The sequence below is a fragment of the Palaemon carinicauda genome, chromosome 8 (assembly GCF_036898095.1).
Source record: "Palaemon carinicauda isolate YSFRI2023 chromosome 8, ASM3689809v2, whole genome shotgun sequence".
Classification (NCBI taxonomy): Eukaryota; Metazoa; Arthropoda; class Malacostraca; order Decapoda; family Palaemonidae; genus Palaemon; species Palaemon carinicauda.
In genome coordinates, this window is record NC_090732.1 from 163,416,840 (window position 1) to 163,438,101 (window position 21,262).

Consider the following 21,262-nt stretch of genomic DNA (forward strand, 5'->3'; position numbering starts at 1 on the left):
TTCCCTTCCTCACTGGGTTATTTTTCCCTGTTGGAGCCCTTGGGCTTATAGTTTTTTTCTCCAACTAGGGCTGTAGCTTAGCTGGTAATAATAATAATAATAATAATAATAATAATAATAATAATAATAATAATGGCTCATTGAAAATGTTAAGGATTGGTACTTGTTCGGTAATATAATTGCCCTTCAATCTACACAACATGAATAACCAGAACCAATTTTCCATGATTTTAGTTGAGGATATCAATAGGTTGTATGGTATTAAATAAAAGCCCTGATACAATTGTTATTATATATTTGTGTAGAAATAACATCTGACATATCACTGACGAGATTTACAAAAGCTTATCAAGAGTTTCACAGGATTGTTTGCAACACTGGTCACTTGATCAAACGAGAACAGGTCCATCTCTTCAATATTTATCTGTACCCCAAAAAGGATATCAAAATTTTAAATGAAAAATAATGTCTTTTATAAGGTAAAGCATAAGCAGGATTTACAAAAGGGATGTAAGAACACCTGTACATAGTCCAAATGATACTATATCTGAGATAAGAAAGGGACTAGGCACATTAACACTGTACATAAAACTCTAGATAAAAGACAGTTACTAATGGGATGGGTTAACAAGCACTTGTCAAAAATAATTATAAGAAATGTGATGAATAAAAGCATCATAGAAGAAAATTAACAGCAGTATGAGAACTTTTTTTTACAGATCACTTTGCAAATGGTAACTGATGAAACACTTACAGACAGCAGTAAAAAATAAACTGCATTTAACAAGGAAGTTAAAACCCACATTTACACTATATTGTTACTTTACAGTTAAATTTAACTTTAAAACTTACTTTCCAATACTGTATAGTTGAATACAGTTACTCACTATAAACTGTGATGATGATGTGAGTTTTGTAATGGTCTGCACGGACAATTTGTGTCTATATACAGGAGTCCCTAGTGTTGCCATGTGGCTCAAAATGCCTCCTAACAATCAACTGTAATATTCAGTCGTGCTACTTTGGGAGCCAGAGGTACAGAGCCTTTTCATAAAACAAGTTCATCTCATTAATTCCCCTAAAATCAAATATTCACACAATACATAAGTATCATTCTTATGAGAGATTCTTTGGTAAAAATGTAAGTACAAAAGGAAATAGAAGAAACTATTGCACACATTTGTTTGAACTGCAAAATTAAAATAATTCATAAAAATACTTATATGTAAATACTGAATTCGAAGCAAGTCTAACCGTATGATCTTAACTATTGCTTGGTTTTTATACTGCAATTCAAATTTGAGCCGTGACTTAGGGATTAAGGATTCAAATAATAAAGAAAATCCTGATACTAGTGTATGTTGAGTGAAGCAACGAATATATGTTATTTAATTCCAACAAAACTTTTTACAATATTTATACATATCAGCTAGTGATTAGACAATGCTTTGTAAACATTTAAATCAAATTTCCATTAACAGTTCATGGGTATGTGCCATCAAAGATATCTATTTGGAGATCATTTCTGCTATTGTGATATATCTCATTACACTATGTACATTATAATGACCTTGGGATAGACTGTAAAAACTTTGATATCTGCGTCTTGTCTTTCAACAATGAATAAAATGTCCAGCTTTCAAACCATTAGTTAAAAGAAATACTTCTGCTCCATACAGAATGCAACATGAACTAAATTACGTAATTTTCTCGCATAAAATAATTTTATTAAAGTAACGACTAGCATTAAAAAGTTTAATGGTGCATAGGAATAAGGTTCAAGTAGCAGAATAAAAAAAAATGTTGATTTATGCTTTTACTCTACTCTTGGAGAACGAGGCATTATGAGGATAAAAAATCATAGGCTACTTTTTTTAGCGGATCATATTTGCTCACCAGTATCCCAGTTATACAAGGATATCAGTAGCTTCTATATTTTAATGTAGATGAGCTTTAGCTATCAGATCCCCATTATATGCAAGATATTAGTATATATATTTGATGTTCCTGCATAACTAAAGAGCTGATAAAAGCAAACAGGAATATAGAAACAAATCCCTACTCAAAATTCAATGTCAAATTATCTATAGCACCAGAAATATACCTCAACATATAGCTAAAACTGTAAGCTTATGTTTCCTTTACACAATTCAGACTAATTTAAGTCCATGGCCATGAAATAGTGGATATCCAAATCAGAAAAGAATTTTTTATCCCTACAATATATTATTTTCTTGCATAAACTTTCACAATTTATTTTGTAGTTTGAGTAAAAATTATTTTACCCACAATCTTGTAGGATGTAACTATAAAGGTTTTACTCAATCAAAATAATTACTTGTGCTCTAGTGAAACCTTGCTAAATTTAAACAAAATAATTCTTTCAGGGAAATATATATACTTTTTAATTTGGTGATCCAAAACTGAAAAACAGTTTATTTACACTGATAACAATTTTATGAAATTTTCTGCATGATAATCAATACATTTACAAAAACTAAAAACCATTTCAGGTCAGATAAAATTGGATTTGCATCACAAAAAAATTAGAAGAGATCATCTGGATATACATAATTTCATTACCACAAAATCATTGTAGGAAATCCATCATTATATTTCAATGTTTAATAATCCTAGCTTTCCAAGGCAATTTAGAAGTCATATACTCCTCAAGGCAATTAATCTTCTTTGTTTATGTAATTCTCTATAGTAAATATAAAACTATATATCCAAAATTTAAATAAAAGAAAAATCATTTGTACAAATGGAGCATGCAACAACTGCTTAGCAAATATGAAAATTATTCAAGTATTTAACCTTACCTACCAAACTACTGATACATTTTATATATATATATATATATATATATATATATATATATATATATATATATATATATATATATATATATATATATATATACATACATATACATATATACACACCAGTATATCATTCACAAAACCATCCATACTTAAAGCATCTTGCTAAAAATAAAAGAGCTTTGTATTGGCACAGCACATAGTGTGCAATTTGAGTTTCAGCACACACAGGTGATCATTAAACAACTGTCTGCCTTTCAAGCTCTTGAGCAAGTTCGTGCCTGGAAGAGGAAAAGCTGGCGCAGTCCTTGGCCAGCTCAAGGATTGCACTACAGTACATTATTTACACGAGTGAGAACTTTTCATATGACAAACTTTTTAATACTGAATTTATAATTCTTCATTACCTCACAGTTCTATTTTAAAAGTAAGGTATGACCATCATTATAGAAAAAATACTATAAATAAGTTGTGATACCTGATTTTGAAAGCTGGTATGAAAATGGAGTACAGTAATAATGATAATACTTCGAAAGTCACATCACCTGTAGTATTAAATGCATTTGATTATGGTAATTTCTAATTTCTTCAACAAATGAACTGTTGAGAAAATACTTTTTTCACAAAAACTTTTAAATGCAAAAATATTTTCATTAATTTATGTACTATACCAGTACCATAAAGGAATGTCCTCTTCCTCATACAGTATTTTGGCAGAATTTAATTGAATTTTTATCAAATGTAAAATAAACTTCTTTTAAAGTAACCGGAAGTCAAGTTAAGATAAGAAAGACTTTTGGTTAGGTTTATGAATAAGTTAAATTCATCTATTAACAAGCATCACGAAAATATAAAAATTGCTGTGCAGTCAGGCTGACATTGAGAAAAATCTAAAAATTAAAAACATAATCACTGAGTAATGACTTCTTCTTGTAAAGTAGGTGGAGGACGAGCCATAATGCTTGGAGGACGTGACGGTCTTGGCGGCTGAGGTGCCCCATCCTCCCAACCAGGGGGTGCCATTAATCCAGATGAAGTCTGACCATCTGTGTTTACATTTATATTCTCTCGTAGTACTTCAGTATAATCTTTTATTAAAGTAGCAATCATGAAAGCCTGAAAATGAAAATAAAATAATTTAAAAACCTGCCAAAGGTACTTAATACATTTTAAAATGTATTGCTATCACATTACTGTATATTATATTTTCTACTAAAGGATAAAAAATCAGTTATGATTTCTCAGTACTGTACCATTTTACTTTGACAATAGAAGTTTGATACTTAATTCAGGAACACATTAATTTACTCAACTTATATTTTGTCACAAAAAGCCAAATCTTTGGAAGATGAATCCTCGAAGGCTGTTTTTATAACTGGATTTAGTCTTACTAATAGCAGAAAATTATATTCCTTGGAGTTATGACACTTCAATGACACTTCAAGCACACCTATTAATTTGCACTCCATAATTTGACCCCTTCATGCTTTTTTTCGTTATAATGTTCATAGTAGTTTCATTTTCCATTGATATTTCAACTTTCTTTTTTATTGCAGTATACATTTTGGTAAGGTGTATTAGCATAATATAACTTTTAGTTTGAGTTGAATAAATAATGTCCCGTAACCCTCTGATGATCTGATGGCACTTTGGTGTCAAATGTTTCAAGTAACCATAAGTGCACCAATCTAATAATCAAGATATTTTGCGTGAATTCAAGTCCGCACCATTATAATAGTAACATCAGAAAAATTGGGCATATTATTTTGCTTTTCACTTATTGTGCATTCACTGAATAATCAACTTTATTGGCCCTCACTGATAATGCTTTTATTTAATAATTATTATTACTTTCATTTTTTTGTCACTTTCAAAAGTGTACATGATTATTTACGTTATCATCCGTGTATCGAAAGTGTGTAGGACTAATGATATTATAATGTAGCGTATACTGTAATCCACTAATTAATTAAAATGTTTTTTTTTTCTTTTTACAGTATTGGTAATCGGTAAAAGGCAACATGCAATACAATGATGAATATGTTTGCATGTACTAATAAACTACTAATATGCACTCTCGTAACAAATCTTTTCAGCATGTGTATAACATTATTATTATAGTCTCTCTTTTGAAAAATCCCTGACAATGTCTTTTTTAACTTCATTTCCACGTGAGTTCAACCACTTTACGATAACAGTGGATGTGTCACTTTGTTATTACCAAACAGACCACTCTACTCAACATATACACATAACAGCAAATGATTACATGCACTTTCTGTTGAAAGATTTGGTTGGGGGGGGGGAAATACTATAACTGAAATTGAAAATACGCAAATTTACGACCGCACGAACATAGAATTTTCAATGTTTGCGCAAACTTTCATGTCAGCGAAATTGAATGATACCACAGTACAAACCTTTTGTTCTTTATTATGGATATACAGTACTCTATGTTTTCAGTGTATCTAGAATCTATCCTCAAACTTTTGAATGAGGTGTCAATGACCCTCCACTAGTTAGCTGGGGTAAACCGACAACTCCCCTCACACACTCACCCAGTGGGATCCCTCACTTTTGTTTTTGTCTCAGTAGAGAGAAGATGTGCTGTCTCGCACTCCGGTTAACCCAATATTTACAGTCCCTAAACTTATTAAAATTTCCTTTTTCTTGTACATGTGTGATTGGTCTTGAGAACTTGCGACTAAGCGGGTTTGCCCTGGCATAGTGCATCACTTTTATGTCTAACATGGAGATAGATCCTCACCGCCTTCGTCCTTCGTGCACACGACACTCGTGCACACAAGTTTCTATATGTAACAAATGTCGGGAGTAGCCACCTTACCAGTGGGAGTGCTATGGTACACATCGGAGGAAGTCTAAAGGATTCTTTGCTCTCGGTCTTCCTTGAGGTCGAAGAAGTCCCAACTTCATTTCTCTGGAGCCTCATACCCTCTCCTCTGCTTCTTCTTAATCGACTTCCTCTGGGGGCACATCGATTAAAAGTGATATGTAATTGACCCCCCGAACAACCTTCGAGCCTGTAGAGCGGTAGCACCTGCCACCCGTGGAGTCTCTCTCTCGACTTTGTTTCATTATTGGCCTACTTTGGGACTTGGTTTGTGGAGATATTGAAGATTTGAGCATTGCAGAAGTGCACAGCTGCTTACGCAGGAGTTATTCACAACCTTCCCCCAAAGAGACGCTGAAGGGACATGTCTTCCAGTCAGTCTCGTGTCCCCGGCTGATTTTTACTTTGCAATTCGTGCCCGTGACTAATTCTTCCTTTGTAATTTCTCTCCCACCTAAGGAATTGTAGGCTGGTTCTCTGCATTGTTCCAGCTGAGCGCATTCACCCCCTGGGGTGAGTGAGCACGCTGAGTTAGTTCAGCAGGAGGATCCTTGAGATCTTCCACCCTACAAGGACGACTTTACTTAGATAGTCTTCTTTGCAAGGTTCTTGAAAGCAGGTTCACAAACCATCACCCTCTCGCTCTAGCTCTCCAGAGTTAGGCTATTCGGTGCAGCTTGGTGATTGTCGCTATCGAATCTCTAGATCTCACGGTCCGGGGTCTAGGCCCCCCCCTCCCTCTCTCTCTCTCCCCGGCACAACAGGCCTATACAAGTTTTACCAGTGAGAAATCCTAAGGGGTTCTGCCTCGGGCATCTGGCCCTTTGAGGGAAGTACTGGGTTGACATTGGAAGCTTATTTTTTCCAAAAAATCTAATTTGAGTTTTTCATGAATTTATATTTTATACCTATCTAAAAGTATACAGCTCAAAGTTTGTTTGAACATTCCTCGTCCATTTTCGTTGGTCACTGAGCTTTAAAGGGATATGGTTGTAACCGGGGCGTAGCCTATTTAAAGGGTCGAGCGCCAGAATAAGCCTAATATTGTCTGAAATACTTGTTCTTACGGTATTTTTGTTTCATTACGTGCCTGAAAATCTTGTGATATCAGGCATCTGTTCACCCCTTTGCTCACTCAAGGTAGTGAGACACGCCAACACTAGATAACGGTACAAAGTAACTATTGCTTGTAAAATAAAATGACAAATTCATAGATAATTTGTATTTTTCCTAACTATACAAACCTTAGCTATTTACATGGGGTAATTACTAAGGCGTAGCTGAATGACGAGCCATAAAAGTTTTAACGAGGGTTTACTACCCCGCCGCTAGTTAGCGGGGAGGTAGGGAGGGGTAGCTAGCTACCCCCCCCCCCCCCACACACACACACACCGGTGAATGCTTCACTTTACTTAGAGGTAGGACTTATCTTGGGGGACAGGGCTGGCGGCCACATATGTGTAAATAGCTAAGGTTTGTATAGTTAGGAAAAATACAAATTATCTACGAATTTGTCATTTGTTCCATAACTGAAATACAAACCACGCTATTTACATGGGGTGACTTAACCCTTAGGAAGGGTGGTAAGTACCCTGCCATACTGGCTTTGGCTTCCCCGGGGACCCCAAACCCGAGTGTGTAGGAACTCAAGGGGTAAGGGGTCCCTGCTCCTCACTGACAGCTGTGAAACTGCTACGGCCTACGTAAGCTGTGTGTGAAGGTGAGAAGTGACTCGTCCTAGGAAGTTGACCTGGACTTCTTCAGATGGAAATCTAGGCTAGGACTCTCCCAATACCACCTCGTCAGGGTATGGGGACATGACAGTATTACAACTTGATACTAGGAACACAAGGGAGCATGGCTTACCTGCAGAGGTTCGAGGTCAGCTGTGCAAGGAACCCAGGATGCTGCTTTCTCCAAGGGAGGAGAGGATGAAGAAAAGAATAAGGGCCAGGCAGATCTTTTCATTCACCCAGACTAAAACTGGGTAACAATGCCCTCAACCTTCTGCTACTTGTCCAGTAAGGAGCCTGAGGTTAGACCAGCTGTTGTGCAGCCACCACAGGGCCGATAGAAAACGTATCGAGCCTCCTGTGTGTCACGTCTTGCAGGTAGTGGGCCGTGAAGGTGGTCTGACGCTTCCACACCCCAGCTTGAAGGACCTGCATCACTGAAAAGGTCTTCTTGAAGGCCAGGGACGTAGCCACGCCCCTGACGTTATGCGCTCTAGTGCGACATGACGGAGGAGGGTCAGGATTCAAGGCCAGATGTATTACCGTGCGAATCCAGGCCGAGATGGTATTTCTGGTGACCCTCCTCTTCGTCTCCCCGGTGCTCACAAACAAAGCTCGCCCCTGGGGGCGAACTACAGCTGTTCTTTTAAGATACAACCTCAGACTCCTGACTGGGCACAGTAGGAGAAGGTCTGGGTCATCTGTTACAGAACGGACACTCGAAACCCGGAAGGAGTCGAACCTTGGGTCCGGCACTCTCGGGTTCTGAGTCTTGGCAACAAACTCAGGGACGAAGCTGAATGTTAGCTCCCCCAATCCCCTTGAATGGGCGACATCGTACGAGAGACCATGAAGCTCACTAACTCGCTTGGCCGAGGCCAAAGCTAGCAGGAAAACCGTCTTCCAGGTAAGGTGGCGATCAGAAGCCTGGCGTAATGGTTCGTAGGGAGGTCTCTTAAGAGACCTGAGAACTCGAACCACGTTCCATGGAGGAAGTCTCACTTCCCACTGAGGGCAGGTAAGTTCATAACTCCGTATGAGAAGGGAAAGTTCCAGCGAGGAAGAAATGTCCATTTCTTTAAGCCTGAAGGCAAGACTTAAGGCTGAGCGATAGCCTTTCACTGCTGAGACTGAAAGGCGCATTTCCTCCCGCAGATAAACGAGGAACTCCACTATTGCTGGTAAAGTGGCATCGAGGGGAGAAATACCCCTTCCATGACACCAACCACAGAAAACTCGCCACTTCGCCTGGTAGACTTCTGCGGATGACTTGCGCAGGTGGCCAGACATCCTGTTCGCAACTTGTTGCGTAAATCCTCTCTCTGTGAGGAGATGCTGGATAGTCTCCAGGCGTGAAGTCGAAGCGAAGCCACGGCTTTGTGGTAGATGTTGGAGTGTGGTTGTTTGAGTAGCTGAGGGCAGGTAAGTTCATAACTCCGTATGAGAAGGGAAAGTTCCAGCGAGGAAGAAATGTCCATTTCTTTAAGCCTGAAGGCAAGACTTAAGGCTGAGCGATAGCCTTTCACTGCTGAGACTGAAAGGCGCATTTCCTCCCGCAGATAAACGAGGAACTCCGCTATTGCTGGTAAAGTGGCATCGAGGGGAGAAATACCCCTTCCATGACACCAACCACAGAAAACTCGCCACTTCGCCTGGTAGACTCCTGCGGATGACCGGCGCAGGTGGCCAGACATCCTGTTCGCAACTTGTTGCGTAAATCCTCTCTCTGTGAGGAGATGCTGGATAGTCTCCAGGCGTGAAGTCGAAGCGAAGCCACGGCTTTGTGGTAGATGTTGGAGTATGGTTGTTTGAGTAGCTCGTGACGTGGAGGGAGCTCCCTCGGAATCTCCGTGAGGAGTTGCAGAAGGTCCAGGAACCACTCTGCATGATGCCATAGTGGAGCTACCAGGGTCATTGAGAGATTGACCAATGTTCTGGTCTTGTTGGGTACCCTCCTCATCAGACAGAACGGGGGAAAGGCGTACACATCGACGTTGTCCCACCATTGTTGGAAGGCATCCTGCCAGAGAGCCTTGGGGTCCGGGACTGGGGAGCAGTACAGCGGGAGCTTGGTGTTCAGTGCCGTAGCGAACAGATCCACCGTCGGGGAACCCCACAAAGTCAGGACTTTGTTGGCTATCTGAGGATCCAAAGACCACTCGGTACTCAATATCTGCGTCGCCCTGCTCAGACTGTCGGCGAGCATATTCCTTTTGCCCGGAATGAAGCGAGCCGCTAGTGAAATCCAGTGGACTTCGGACCATCTCAGGATCTCTACTGCAAGATGGGATAGCTGTTCCGAAAAGGTACCTTCCTGCTTGTTGATATAAGCCACTACCGTGGTGTTGTCGCTCATCACCACCACAGAGTGGCCCGCCAGGACTTGGTGGAACTTCTGAAGTGCCAGGAACACGGCCTTCATTTCTAACAGGTTTATGTGAAGGTACTTTTCTGATTCTGACCACAGGCCTGAGGTCCTGTGGCTCAGAACGTGGGCCCCTCACCCTTTGTTTGATGTGTCCGAGAACAGCATCAAATCTGGGGGAGGGACGAGAAGATCCACTCCCTTTCGTAGACTCGTCTGCCACCCACCACCGGAGGTCCACCCGTTCCGCAGGTCCCATAGGGATCAAGGTGTGCAGGCAGTCGTGGCCTTGACTCCACTGGGACTTGAGTCGCCACTGGAGGGATCTCATCCTGAGGCGACTGTTGGGAACGAGACGGGTCAGGGAGGAGAGGTGGCCGAGGAGACAAAGCCACGATTGGGTTGGGAGTTCTTCTCGATTGAAGAAAGGTCTCACGACTTTCCTCAGCCTTGCTATCCTTTCGTCTGATGGGAAGGCTGGTGTCTATGACCATGCCTAGATATACCAGTTTCTGAGAGGGCTGCAGGGAGGACTTCTCGAGATTTACCACGATCCCTACATCCTGGCAAACTAAGAGGAGTTTGTCTCGGTGGTGAAGAAGGGTTGCCTCCGAGTCCGCTAGGATCAGCCAGTCGTCCAGATAACGAAGGAGACGGATGCCGATCCTGTGGGCCCACGAAGAGATGATGGTGAATACTCTGGAGAACACCTGAGGGGCTGTGGAGAGACCGAAACACAGCACCTTGAACTGGTAGATCTTGTTGTCTAGGCAGAATCTTAGGTACTTCCTTGAAGACGGATGGATTGAGATCTGGAAGTATGCGTCCTTCAGGTCCAGTGTACACATGAAGTCTAGTGGTCTCACCGCAAGTCTGACCGTGTCTGCCGTCTCCATGCTGGACAAACCCGTTCAGGGTCGAGAGGTCGATGACTGGTCTCCAGCCTCCAGACGCCTTTCTCACAAGAAAGAGTAGACTGTAGAAGCCTGGGGACCCGTCTACAACCTCCTGGAGCGCGTCCTTCTTCAACATGGTCTGGACTTCTGCCCGAAGGGCCTGCCCTTTTGCCAATCCCATGGCAAAGGAGTTCAACGACACTGGATTCGCTGTCAGGGGAGGTAGAGAGGCTGTGAACAGGACGCGATAACCTAGAGTGATCACGGAGATCGTCCAGGCATCCGCCCCGAGTTGCTGCCACCTTGTCGCGCAACTTTGTAGGCATCCCCCCACTGGTGGACATGCAGGGGGATTGCCAACCCTAGCGTTTCCGGCCTCGGCTGGTACCTCTAGGGTTTTTGTCTCCCCTGGAGGACTTCTTGCTTCTGCTCTTGGCAGGAAAGGGCTTAGACACCTTGGGCTTCGCTGTGGTCGTCTTCTTTGTGTCCTTAGCTGGACGGGGCTGCTGAACCGCTGGAGGCTTGTAGAGCCTCGATGTCAGGGCCCTGTGGACGAGGGAGTCCTGGTTGGATTTCGTCCATCTCTCAGCGGTGAGATCCACGTCCTTAGGCTCAAACAGGCTCTTACCGAGGACGGAAGAGTGTCTGAGCCTGCTAACCTCTGCACTTGGGACCTTCTGATGGAACCTCTCGGCCACAGCGTCCCGACGCTTGAGGATCGTATTGGCCCACAACCTCGAGACTTGGTGGGCCAGAAACTCAATGGTCCGTGTGCCCTTGAGTAGGAAAGTCTCCAGCGCTTTCCTGGTGCTTTCTTTGGAGAGGTCCTCGGACTGCACCAGGATGCCCAGAGACCCCAGCCAGATGTCGAGCCACGAAGTTGCCTGCATGGCACACTTGGTGACCTTCTCCTGGCTTAAGATCTCAGTGGCTGAGAAGGACACGTGCCGGTTGGAGTGTCTCTCAAGAGGGACTCCCCCTGTGAGTTCTTCCACAGAGTGGTGTAACGGAAGACTCAGACAAGACTCCTCAAGAATCTCTAAGTACCTCCTCTGATGGACTCGAGGAGGAGGGAGGAGCTTGTTACCGGCACTCGATCTGCTGGAGGAGGCAAGCTCAGATAGTTGGCCCTCAACCTTGTCCCTGGCACTCATCATCCCCTGAGACCAGGGCAAAGCTGCACTGGCCCTAGAGGGTTTCTGGGTGCCATAGACGCAGTCCAGGACCGTGTCCTTACCTTCGTGAGGGGGAATCTCAGGGTCTGGGATCCCATTGAGGTTCCTCATGAGGGTCAGGACTTGCCAGAAAGCATGTTCTGACTCCTGGTGCTCTCCTCCCGAAGGACTGGCAGCGAAGTCTCCCGTTCCCAGTGGCTCTTCCTGGGGGGACACGTGGACATCCTCGACGGCTCTAGACGGTTCCTGCCTGATCCTCGCTGACGATTTGGGAAGCGTCTTAAGAGTCCTTAGGCTCCCTCCTGGGCGGGATACAGGACTCGAGCAGCGAAGGGGGCAGGCTCTTCTCCACCCCTGGACGAGACGACTTCTCAGGGAGAGGCGGAGCTTCCCCCATTGGTGCGATGGGGGAATGGTCCGGCTCATCCGACTATCCTGAGGTAGGGTAGTCCTCATCCGCAGGGGAGGGAGAAGCAGCCTTGAGCAAGGATCTGCGAGGAGACAGTATAGGCCTCGGAGGAGTTTCCACGGGAGAGACTCCTCTCTTCCTCTTCAGGGGGGAGGAAGCTGCCGCTGGTTTGTGACCCGAGTCAGAGAGGGCGGGCTTGATCGCCTGCACAAGAGCTCTGACTAGGGTGCCGAACCAGGGCTGCTGGCAGACAGTCTCGCTGTCAGATACCCCCTCAGGAGGGAAGGGGATCAAGGGATCCCTAAGAGGAGTCGACAAACGAGGGTTCGCCTGTGGGGCTGAAAGGAAAGTCCCTAGACCTGTCCGGGAAGCGCCCCTCCTCCGGCGAGCGCGCTGGTCTGCTCTTGCGGGGAGGGGAACGAGATGAAGAACTGTCCGCCTGACGGTGCTGGGGCTCGTGTGCCGGGCCCTGGTCAGGGTCGCGCGTGAAGGGCTCGCGCGATACCGGAATCTCGCCCACGCGCGGGCGCGTGCATCCGCGTGGGGGGGGGGGGCGGTGGCACGCAGGCGAGGATACAGGAGCGAGGGAGTGATGGCGCGCTGGCGATAGAGCGGTCGCGAGAGCGCGTAGGCGATGGCGAGGGCGTCTGGCGCGCAGGAGCCGGCACGTGAGGTGGCCGAATGCTCGGGCGCGCAGCGACCTGATGCGGCCCCGGAGGGAGCGAGATACTGGGGGTGCCTGACCGCGTGTCCGGAAGAACCGGTCGAGGGCGCGTGAGCGCTGGAGCAGGGTCGCGAGCGGCCGGGATGACGCGTTGGCGCGGAGGTTGGCGCTGGTCCGATAGGACCGGCATGCTCGCCTGTGGGCGTGCTGGCCGCGCATGGCGCGCATCAGGATATGGTCGCACTGGAGTGCGTTGCTGCGGCAGCCGCGCGGTTGGATGAGGGTGCTTAGGTGTGCGCCTTGAACACAGGAACAGGGCGCGTAACCGGGGCGTTGTGCGCAGTTGCAGCATATGCAAGCTCGCGCGGTCTGGAGGGAGAGCCCAGAGGCAGCCGTGAGCGCCCGTGCGCTAACTTGGGAGCCTCCTGGGCGACGCGCTGGGATGTTGTAGCGCTGGAGCTGGAACTGCGCGTATCGCGCGTCTCCCCCAGACGGGCGCGACGAGTCCTGAGGAGCCTGTGGGCGCCTGTGCGCCAGCTGAGGGGCCTCCTGGACTCCGCGCGATGATGCAGTAACTGGTGGACGTTGGGGCGCCGGTGGGCGCGTGAGCGCAGGTGGCCGCGTATGCGCAGGTGAACGTTGGAGCGCCATATCAGGAACTGCTGGTGGGCGCGTGAGCACAGGTGGCCGCTGGCGCACTATGTCAGGAACTGCTGGAGGGCGCCGGGGTGCCAAAGGGCGTGGGCGCACAGGTGGACCCTGGCGCGTAGCAGGAACGGTGGCGTGAACGCGTGAGGGTGAGTGCCGTGGCGCTAAGTCAGGAACAGCGGCAGGCACAGCAGCGTCAGCAACATGAAACGCACAGGAGGAACCTGGTGCTTGAGGGCAAGAGGTGCGGTTTTGCGCTCAAGACCCTTCAGCCCCGAAGGGCCCGGAGACTGCACAGCGGCAGTTTCAGGTGGCGCGTTACGCGCATCAGGAACATTAGATGTGGATGGTCTGGGAGACTGGTCACTATGTCCCGAAGGACGACCATCATCCGAAGGAGATCGCGAACGGTCCCCGGAGAGGTCTAGGTTGGTAGCTGGCAGGACTGGTGAACGGCGAGTCGTCTCCGCAGAGGACTGTGGTGACGACGAGCCGAAGAGGCGCCTCTTAAGCCCCTTGTACGGGGAAGGAAGGCCTCTACGGCGAAGGGGAGGACGAGCCTTCCGCCTTATACGCCCACGAGGGGCCGTGGGATCAGCAAGCTGACCATCGATGGGCCCGAGAAGAGGAGTCTCTGTAAGTGAACTCCCCCGAGGGTGACAATCACCGGCAGGAGAGACCGTGGGACTTAGATCCTCCCTCGAAGGATGGTCGGAGGGAGAATCTAAGCTGTCAGCTACCTCAGCCACAGGAACGGGAGTTTGGCTAGACCCACGGGATGTCTCTGTGTCTCCGTCACAACAACGTCAACCACAGACAGAGGATCTATTTCCGCTGTAGTTGGCGATTGTTTGACGGCTGCACCCAGTTTGATTATGTCAAACAGGGCTTGCTTGGAGGGCGAACCCTGCAGCCCCAAGGAAGCCCAAAGCTGAAACAAGTCATTGTTAGCCATAAAATCCTCCTCCGGGGGAGGCAACTACCTCTCCCGCACCCCGGGATCGGTCAACAGCACAGCAGTCTACGCTACCACTCGCCGGCCTCTCGGAAGAGACCGCTCGAGGGGGAGCTTCGGAGGAGGAAAGGGCAACGGAAGAGGAAGTCCTGGAATTTTCTCTCTTCAGAGAAGCCTCTGAAGGAGAAAGATCCCTTTTGGCCTTCTTCTTACGGCGCCGGGCAAACTTCTCCCACTGGGAGGTAGACCACTCCCTACATTCAATACATACATTGTCGCTATCACACCGCTGGCCCCTACAGTGAGGACACAAGGTGTGGGGATCAGTGTCGACTGCCGACATAAAGGTCCCACAAGGACGGCCGGGAAGTCCAGGGCAAGTACACATTATCAGTAGAGGCTCTGGGTGATAGGAGGACAGGTGTGAGAGAGGCAAGAGAGCGTGCTAGAAATAGGAATGAATGGCGAGCGATTACGACGCAGTTCCTGTAGGCTCTGCTGCTTCCTCCGGTGCCTTGGAAGACCGCGGAGGCAGCGGCATTAGGGGATTCAGCATTATGAATCTTCATCTGTGGTGGATAATGTGGGAGGGTGGGCTGTGGTACCCCTAGCAGTACCAGCCGAACTCGGTTGAGTCCCTTGTCAGGCTGGGAGGAACGTAGAGAGGAGAGTTCCCCTTTTCTGTTTCATTTGTTTGATGTCGGCAACCCCCTAAAATTGGAAGAAGTGCCTTGGTATATGTATGTATGTATATCTTGATCTGTTCAAAATTTTTGAAAAAATAAATTGTACCTTGTTTACATGATATTTTGAGTACTGTATTAGCATGCAAAAAGGGGAGTATTAAACAAAACAAAAAATTAAGACTGTAGTTCACATGTGACGACGGACATACGTACGAATGGACAAAGAACACACATATTGAGTTATTATGCTCATAGATTGTTAGCAATGGTAATTTAACTACCCTGAAAATATTTAGTTACTAAGTAAAATTTTTTCTTTTTTTATTAATATTTTTGTATTTGGGGTATCTAAAGGTATGCAAGATAATTCAATCTTGGTTGAGGTTCAGGGGAAGTGGGGTCTCTAGACTAAAGTGCCACTTGCAATCTTTGCACTAACATGAAATACCTAAGACGGGTTCTCAGGCTTCTCAGAAGTTGATTTCCCAACTTGATGATTTAGGTGTAGTGCCTATTAATTTACATGATAAACGTTGTAGACGTCAACATCAGTTGACCTTTCCTCCGGGTGACACATTTCACCTTAGGCTCCATAGGGGTTCGAGATGTCCCAGGGAAATCTGTCGTCGACTCATTGTGACCGTATATCGTTAGTCCTTGCCGTTGACCAAGATGCGGGGGGTTGAACTTCCCAGTCAACATCAGTCTCAGTCCTTTGATTTTGACACGAGAGTGCAGAATGTTAGGAAAGCATTTATTAGCCTCTATATTTGAATCCAGTCAACCCTAGAAAGGAAAGTAAAGACTGAAACAGTCCCAAGGAACAGGTCTATTCATACACGTATAGAACCAAGGACTTCAAGAAAGTCCAGCCTACAGAGGTGCTACCTTCTCCTTTGAAAGGTATTGGAGAAGGCCCCTTTAGTTCCTGTTCCCCTTACCATAAGGAAGATGGGGAAACTTATTTGGATTAAGATCCCCCTCGGCACCAGTCAGGAACAGTGCCAGAAGGGGGAAGACTTAGACAACTCATTCAAAGACTCGGATGCCTCTGATGGCACTCTCTGTCAGTGGTCTGTCCGAAAGATCCTGACACAGAGGAGGGCGAATCGGAGTCTACCTTCCTGCAGGTTCTCACGTGTGTTAGGAAAGTGAATGGCTTACGTGAGGCTCAAAGGGGAAAAAACGGCCATTGATAAGCTTTGCAGGGCCCCTAAGCCCAACAAAACCAGGTTAGAACTTCCCTAGTTGATTCTGGCTGCGGAAACTCTGGATAACATTGACGCTAAGGTGTTAGTGAGGATAGATGCGCTAAGGGTAGGGAGGTCTACCAGGATGATTCCTCTGGCGTTTGTGCGCCAACGTAAATACTATAAGATACAAGAGGCCTTTCCTTCACCCTTGCCTCTTGATCCTGTGGTATCAGCCTTGACTTTCAGTAGGTCAACAAGACTATTTAGATAGCCTCCAACCCAGTTACCTTTGTGGTGTCAGTTACTCTGAACATGAAGAGCAGGGCCATCGACTCTCCTGGCAGTTTCGTGGTGGACTGCTGATTAGGTACTCTCTGTTTTCATGCCAATATTGAGGACCTTATGGACCCCAACAGAGTAAGGCTTTTAAGAACGTGGTCCTTGTGAGCAAGGGCTACAGAATTTCTTACCCACTAAGCTGCCAGTGGGCCAAATGGGTCCATGGCCTTAAGTTTCAGAGGCAGATAGCTCATAGAGAAGTTTTAAATGTCTATAACGCCTCTGTCAAGGGTTCCACCTTGTTCCCGACGGAGGATGTGGAAGCAGTAGTAGAAAAGTCGAGGACCCCCTCCATCAAATTATATCATTCAGACAACCACAGGCTACTTCTACATCTTGCCATCAGAAACCATCGCCTGTAGCAAGACAGTCTCATAAGGCAATGTATAAAGAAGATTCCCGCCTTATGCAGTCTGCTCATAGACGGGGTTCACAATAGCAACTGCATTTTCCAACATACAGGGCTGAGGGCACAAGAAACAAGGAGGAAATAAGCGAGAAGAAATGACAATTTTAATAGTAATTTGAATTTTACTAACTAAACAAACCTAAGTCCTTTACTCAAAGTTGTCCATCATTACCAACCCCCTAGGTCTCAGCTACTGTTTGCTATCAAAGTGGAGGATACTCTTCTCATCTTCTATCATAAGAACAAAAGTTTGTAATTGTGAAGGAACAAATTACAAATTTGGAATTAATTTGTATGCTGAGGCTTCACAAGGTGTCAAGAATACTCTTCTCCTGCTCTGTCCTAAGAATGAAAGTTTGTATTTGTGAAGGAACAGATGACAAATTTGAAAGTAATTTTTATTTTTTCGAACAATACAAAGCCGAGTTCTTTAAACATGCTTGTCCCACTAACACCTTCCCCTAGAAATCCTGCTTGAAATCAAAAGTGAAGAGAACTCACTGGGTTAGCCCTCTACCCTGGCTAACCAGCAGAGGGTTGATACCTCGTATGAACGTTTATGGCTAAAATCAAGCTTACGCTGAAACATAAATACTAGTAAAGACCTCAGGTTTGTATACTTTAAAAAATACAAATTACTCCCAAATGTCATTAATATCAAATTTATAATTTTTACTTTGTCAAAACCACACTTTAGCTATGAAGCCTAGCAATTATGTTTAAATTCAAAGTACAATTACAAAAGTATTAGATGATAAGGAAAAGAATAATTCACATTTAACAGAATTAAGATAGGGCACCCACCTGGGTAGTGTTCATAATAATTTTGCTCTGTTTTCTTGTAGATCCTGTGATTATCATGAGTGCAGTTATGGAGGCCGAGTAGTTCAAAATGTAATCGTACTCATAGGTACAGAGGACATTTCGAGAGCGGTGCTCGAGTAGATGCACGCCATTTTCATCAATTGCTAACCATAATACCTTTGGCCAGTTAGATGTAAAGGATTGCTGTGAAATAAGCAGAAAAAATTATTCAATGCTAAATCTAAGCAAAATTTAAAAAAATAGTAATTTAACATAACTTACTGATAAATTCAATAAGTGAATACTTCCATTTATTATGGGGACAATGCTATTAACTTCCATTAAGAATTTTCAATGTGTTACATATTCAAATATCTATTAATTGATAACATTTTAAAGTAAATTATTACTATGTTATAACTCCACCCAACATAAGTAGGGATCAGTTACGACAACAATGCCAGCTAGAGAAGGAAGGACCAGGTATACTACTCACAGTAACATCAAATATTGTAGCCCTATGAAGTGGCCATGACTTGATGAGGTTAAGGAAAGCCTGCTTGGCTTCCTGAGGGTCCATATTGAAAAGGGATTGGTGGTGCATTGCAACAGCATCATGAGTTACGTTCGTTAGCAATCTTGGTGACAATGTGTGTGCTATAACTTCTCCATAATCCATTCCTGTCCCAGTGAAGTTACCCAATTCTATTTGTGCTCTCAGAGCACATAACATAACCTGAAAGTTGATATTACATTACCTTATATAAGATAGGGAATGTTGATCAATGAACTATCTTTAATTATCTGATAAACAGAACACTGAATTATGAATACAGTACTTTACTATACATTTCAGACTAATGTATTTTAAGATAATGAATGCACTAATGTACTCAAATTGTTCTTGAAATAAAAGTTACAAAATCCTAGTTTTCATAAATATCAACTTTGTGATGCAAGTCAGTTTACTTACAGCTTCCATCTGTGTAACAGGGAACTTATCAGCACGTAAAGTATAAAGAACTTGGAAGTACAAGAGTTCTTTTTCAACATTATCACTTAGATCCATCCATGATTCTAATAGCAAATGTTTCTGAAAAAAGGAAAAGTGAGACATTAATGTTTTGCATGCTCCCTTACAGCAATAATATATATGGTTACAGTATACAGTATTACAATCGATGACTCATTCTAAAAAAAATAAAATTTTTAAATCTAAATCCAATTTATAACAATTTAGACCAACATGTAATGAATATTCCAATACTGTGCAAACTTCAGATTTTAAAAACTCTTTGTTGTAAACATAGAAAAGGTCTTCTGTGTTGTAAACATAGAAAAGGTCTTCTGTGTTTACTCGAACTGTAAAAAACAGAGTAAGGCATTCCAAAACTAATCAATGAATCATGTATTTATGACAGAAGCACAATAATGACATTTTGAGTTAATGGGATGGTAATACAGTACATGTTATGCAAATTACTAATATTTAAATACGGTATAAAATTGTTAAGCAAATATACACAATACACTTTTTGATCAATGAGATTAAATAAATACCTTAAAAAGGAAGATATGGTGATGATGATGCTGATGATGTTGTTGATTGGCTGTGGTGGACTGTCTGTATCGCTCCCATCGAGACATTACGTCAGCTAACACCTCCTCTGCCAATATACATCTCTCCGTCGTTCCCAGCATTTCATATATGGCATATCCTGGTGTGAATTTGAAAGTTAGTATTAATAATTATCCCCAATATCTACTCGCATTAATTTTTCCCTGTTCCATGCTGGTTCATTTCAAAGGTAAATGTTCTACAGTACTTCGTAACTTCATAAAGATACCAGACAAGAGAGAGATTATTGAGACATGTTTCTCTATTTTAAATTCCATTTGCCCTTTTCATTCTACACAACTCTGTTATACATGTCAGATTACTTAAAGTTTTAATATATAACAAAAATATTTTTTGCTAGAAACAAAATATTAGAAATGTGGTAAGATGGGCCAATTTGTATTTACCAGTGATCATAAACCCCTTGAAGTAATTTATTCTCCAAAGTGAAAACCACATTTATGTATTAAAGGTAGGCCTTGAGACTACAACTTTTTTATTTTAAAGTTTCAAGTATAAACCTGGAAAGACTAATGCAACAGATACACTCTAAGACTACTTTTAGCAAAAATTGCAACACCTATGGCCTTAACTACTAGAGAAATTGAACTATAGTCCGATGTTGATGACGAAATGTGTTTCATTGGAAAAACCTTCAGTACTGGTAATTAGTACAAGTTTTATTTTAAACATGTAAAAGATGAATTTTCATTGTAATTTTTTTTTTATTATTATTGGTTGTTTACTATTAACATAATAAAAAAATGTTTGAGAAAAGATTGATGACTTGGTCCATAAGGGACACCAGGGTATAGTAAAAATGTAACAGTAGAATAAGACAAAAAATGTGGTAGCCTGGTATTGACAATGAAGTAGAAAAGTATATTTGTTAATGAGTAGTGATAGTAGGCCAGTAACATTGAGGCCAACTCCTTCTTTACCAGATAGATCAAAGCAATATATTGGTATGGTTATATGTGGTCGTTTGCCAAGTGGAGAAAATTTGTTGGTTGCTGTACAGATTATTATTCTAGATGGTTTGAAGTAGGAATATTATTTTCTACCAGTAGGCCTACTACCTATGTAATGAAATGTTTTGAAAATCGGTTTACGTCTCATGGTTTGCCAGAACTCATTGTGAATGGTGATGGTACACTATTTCTTATGAATTTAAGAATTTTTTTTATAAATGGCATAGTTCATGGGAAGGTGACACGGTATTCTTTATAGAAAAGTGTTTTCATCCTTTATGAAGGCTCTATGAAAACAAAAAGATCTGAAGGTGAAGAATGGAGTAAAGAATTTACATTTTTGAAAGCTTACAGATCTACTCCACATACTGTAACTAATGTTATCCCTGCAGAAATTATGTATGATAGAAAAATTAGGACAAAGTTGCCCGAGATATTTTCTGAATGTACTGTAGTGATGATGCAATGAGAATTAGAGACCAAACATGTAAAGAAAGGGGGGAAAGAATACCAAAAAAAGAAATTTCCTGTTAAAGATGGACAAGTGAGTGAAGGTGACAAAGTAGTTTTGCAACAAAATAGGAAAAAATAAGTTGTCATGAAGTTTTCATAGTGAACCTTATGGAGTGATTGAGAAAAAAGGTCATAGTGTGCAAGTTGAAAGCAGTAAAGGAATACAAAGGAGGAGGAATGTGATTCATATGAAAAAAAAAATAATTTTTAG

The 21,262-nt window shown here is 43.5% G+C and overlaps 1 protein-coding gene across 4 annotated transcripts in view; it reads right to left on the bottom strand.

The window, feature by feature from the left end:
- Positions 1–278: 278 nt before the first annotated feature.
- Positions 279–21,262, bottom strand: part of LOC137646092 (myosin-VIIa-like) — a 466,088-nt gene continuing 445,104 nt past the window's right edge. For all 4 annotated transcript variants that reach the window (XM_068379284.1, XM_068379283.1, XM_068379282.1 and 1 more), the window contains 5 exons: positions 19,510–19,667; positions 18,923–19,042; positions 18,446–18,685; positions 17,950–18,153; positions 279–3,938 (listed from right to left, as the gene is read on the bottom strand). In XM_068379284.1, coding sequence (XP_068235385.1) covers positions 3,732–3,938; positions 17,950–18,153; positions 18,446–18,685; positions 18,923–19,042; positions 19,510–19,667 — 929 coding nt within the window. In that variant the 3' untranslated portion in view covers positions 279–3,731. The remainder of the gene's footprint in view (positions 3,939–17,949; positions 18,154–18,445; positions 18,686–18,922; positions 19,043–19,509; positions 19,668–21,262) is intronic.